The sequence below is a fragment of the Etheostoma spectabile genome, chromosome 5 (assembly GCF_008692095.1).
Source record: "Etheostoma spectabile isolate EspeVRDwgs_2016 chromosome 5, UIUC_Espe_1.0, whole genome shotgun sequence".
Lineage (NCBI taxonomy): Eukaryota > Metazoa > Chordata > Actinopteri > Perciformes > Percidae > Etheostoma > Etheostoma spectabile.
In genome coordinates this window covers 17,333,840-17,337,794 of record NC_045737.1, presented here as the reverse complement: position 1 = coordinate 17,337,794, position 3,955 = coordinate 17,333,840, and the positions used below count along the sequence as shown (strand labels likewise).

The 3,955-nt window shown below is 42.2% G+C and overlaps 1 protein-coding gene across 1 annotated transcript in view; it reads right to left on the bottom strand.

The window, feature by feature from the left end:
- fbxw8 (F-box and WD repeat domain containing 8) overlaps positions 1–3,955 on the bottom strand; it is a 23,357-nt gene that overhangs the window by 11,784 nt on the left and 7,618 nt on the right. The window contains exons 5-7 of the mRNA XM_032516894.1: positions 3,950–3,955; positions 3,600–3,796; positions 2,729–2,947 (exon numbers count right to left, since the gene is read on the bottom strand). The exon at positions 3,950–3,955 is cut by the window's right edge and continues 152 nt beyond it. Of these exons, the coding sequence (XP_032372785.1) occupies positions 2,729–2,947; positions 3,600–3,796; positions 3,950–3,955 (422 nt within the window). The remainder of the gene's footprint in view (positions 1–2,728; positions 2,948–3,599; positions 3,797–3,949) is intronic.

Sequence of the window (3,955 nt, the reverse complement as noted above, 5' to 3'; positions counted from 1 at the left end):
TTCTCAGTAAATGCAATACAACTTTTTTTCAGCCAAGATGCGGTAGCATATTGTTACAGCCCTACTTATAAATAATAGTTGCCAGTTGTATTTGATCAAACGATTAGTTAATCCACTTATCATTTCAGCTCTAAATTAAATATAGTAAATCCATCACTCAACAGTGGATAGATTTTTGCCTCTACGTCGCCCAATATGGCTTTGTTTTTATGATAAGGTGAGGATGTTACACGCCTCACTGCTGCTCTCTCCTTGGTCCACTATGTGGTGCTTTAGCGCTGCCACAGAATTAATGCTGAAGCTTTCCTAATAGAGGGTGATGTCAGTGGAGAAGCTTTGCCAAAAACTTGTCAATAACAAACAGATTGGCACGCATGCACACGCACACGCCCCCACACACACACACACGCACACGCACACGCACACACACACACACACACACACACCTTGCTGTTTTAAAGCTTCCTCTAGGCCAGTCACTACGGCAACTAGCATCTGCTTTTTTAAATGACAAAAATGCATTAAGATTGACAAAAATATATTGATGGAGTGAGCTTTAAAGCATAATGACTTCTGCATAGCTGCCTCCTGATCCCAACAGAATCGTTTGTCTCATGGCTCTTTCTGCTTTCTAAGTAAAGGCTCAAGAGTCAATTAGGTGCACTGGGTCCTTAGTAACACAATATTTTTAAGAGGCAAACAGATGCAGCATGGGGAACAAAAGTTTATCAAAGTACCATTAAAGGCTGTAGTAATTAGGAGCAGGGCCCAATGAGGGCTTGTCACTATTTAAGCTAGCTATTTCTACTATGAACAATTCCCCTACAGGTACACAACATTCATTTCTAAGGGGACCGAAGGGGTCTAAGGGGACACAGAGTAATAGTGATCACACTGTTAAGAGACCCAGTTCACATTTACACAGATGTGTTTAGAGAACAGTATTTGTTTGCAATGCATCTAAAATTCAAATCAGTTTAACGTGTGGATCAGACTTAACATAACTAAATAAAATGTGTGTTCCACATTTAAAAAGGCAGGAGGCATCTTTTCTTCTAAATAGTATAACTTGTGATGTAAGTGAGAGCAGGGAAGATTTAGCTATAAGCCAGATAATAATCAGATAATGGCCAAATGCCAAAACCTCTGCCCTCACTGCACTCCTCTCCATGAATAGTATTCGTGAAAAAGGAAAACATAATCGTCATTCTATTTGAGCAAACAAAATGATTTGCCTTGTGCAAGTTTCCATTTTCTTTCATTATGCACCTGTTTTAAGTGCATGTGACCTTGTTAACTGGAAAGCTTTCATTTCAATTAGTAAAGTCTGGGTAGCATTTTGTTTTTTCTAGAATCCAGCTGCAGAGTTCCGAGGCTTTGCCATCTACTTCATCAACATTCAAGGTTTTGTTTTGGTGCGTTTGTCTTCCTGAGACTTTTCAGTTCCAGAAAGCACAAAAGAGCCCTTGATACAGCTCCATCAAATCTATTAACAAACAAACACTAGATTGGTATTCCATAACAAGGGCTGTTCACAATGGACTAGATAATCATCATTGCAACATGTGAATTGGTGGCAGCATGTATAGTTCATTTAACAATATTAGACATTGTTGTTCTAATTTAGCTTACTTTGCCTGAAGTGGTCTTGCCTTCCAAGGCATTCATTTCTGATCTTGGCTCTGGACCTGCTTGACATTTGTGAAGCCCGTATTCTACTATGGCTGTGCCTTCCAAGCAAAACACAATGAGTGTCTTTGCTATTCAAAGATTAACGCAGTTGTTAATTTCCCGTCCTGCTTCCACGTCGTTTGAATAGCAAATGCACCTGCGCCCATCTGTGCGGCCATGGGCGTGCTGGTCTGGTCTTACAGGGAGGTGTGTTCAGGTGCATTCTGGGAGTATTGCTATCTTGAGGCAATGGGAAGTGATCGCACCATTGAACAATAACAACATGCTCTAAAGTCAATAGCGCAGCATTTCATTGTTATTTTAACAACGTATTAGTGAAATGCGCCTAGGCTCGTGCACAGCCCGCGCACACTATGCTTGTTACACACACGCAAAAGATTACAAGTAAAAATATTACCATGACGCCATCATAATAGCAATGCATAATGGTACAAACGCACCTGGCTTTTAAAGGGAATGGGAGATGACTGAGCCTGTTTGATGACGGAGATGATTGATTAATTGCATGTTACGCCCAAAACACACCTATGACTTAATGAAGACTCTAAGTACAACCCTTATGAAACATGGGCAAGGCGGTCAGACCCTTTTCTCCGCCGTCAAACTAACAAAAATTGATTTGGACGTGCCCTAAACGCACCTGCGCCAGTCGCTTTATGCTATGCGCTCAGATTGTTAAAATAGGGCCCTGAAAGTTTCAAATGCATATTTGCAAGCTCTCCTGACTAAAAAAAGGTAATGGATATACTGTAGGTAGTAAGCATTTGCAAGAGTTTTAATTCAGGTGAGGTGCAAATACCGTTTTTTGCTTGTTTTTGGTATAATTGTTTTACATGACAGAGGCTTCAAATCAAATGTATTATTAGTAGCTTCATACCACAATTATAACGACAACGGTGAACAATATTGCGGGGATGACTTTCAGAGCGATTTAATGAACAATAGTATATTACAGTTATTGTTCTTGTTTGTGTTGTGGATGGCCCTTATTGCAGGGTGTGAAATACTTCTACTCTCTACCTAAAACTAAACCCACCTTGTTTCCTCCATCGTGCATGGCCCAGCCTGTACGCTTCACTCCAAGTGCAACATGGGAGTCGGAGGCATCCAGGCAGGTAACAGGATGACCGTAGACTGAGTGCAGCGTCTGTGGCTGCTCCTCCCGGGGGTCCAACAGGTACACAGCCTCTCCAGCTACCAGGGCCGCCAGAGGGCACTGCTGAGCCCTGCCTGGCACCAAAACTAGGCTTTCTACCTGCCATACAGACAAAACAGAGGCATATTTTACTTCACTTACATCCAAAACTTACTTAGGAAGGAAATATTAGCAAATGTCTTTAAACAATGTTTAAATGTTCTTTCTTCTAATGTTCTCAGTTTCTTGTGAAGCCATACACTGTACAATGCATGGCTGCAACTAAGATTATTTTCATTAATCAAGTAATTAATTTTCAACATCCCAAGGTGATGTGTTTGGGGAGGGGCGGTAACTAAGTCCATAGGGAGTTGGGTTGAAAACCAGAGGGTCACAGGTTCAAGTCCCCATATGGACGGTGCCAAGGGGCGCCTTTCCATGGGCAGCCCCCTCACTCTAACATCTCTCCATTTGGTGCATGTATAGGTACTGAGCATGTGTGTAATAACAACAGAGTGTAAATTGTAATTTCCCCTTGCGGGATTAATAAAATATACATTATTATTATAACGTTTTCAGCACTTGTACAATTTCCTGCCAGAAATTGAAATGGCCCAAAGTGTGCACTCAGTCAAGGGGTGTTAAATGCTTTCATTATTAGGAGACATGGTTAGATAAAAGTCACAAGAGGGAAATGTGTGTGACACAGACTATTAATTAACACAATTGCCCAGTATGGAATGCGTATGAGGAATCAAACTGCCTGACTTACAGTCTTGGGCAGCCGAGCCTGGCAGACGGTCCTCCAGTAGCCGCGATCGTCAGCACAGTCCAGCCGAATGTCAGGCCCAGCTGCGGAGCACAGGGTGGGACTATCAGGGCTCAGGGCCAGGGCCTGTATCGTGCCTGTGCTCTGGTAGTGGAGGAGGGGCTCTCCACCTGTCTCTGTGCTCCACAGGTCCACACAGCCTATAGTCAGAATAGTAAAACGCAGTCCCTTAGAACCTTAATAACTGCACTGAGACCAGAATTTAAAAGATGATATTTAATGACTATGTTTCTGTCTGTGATGTCTTACTAGCACCAAGAAGAATTCATCACACTGCATAAACACACACTCACCATCTT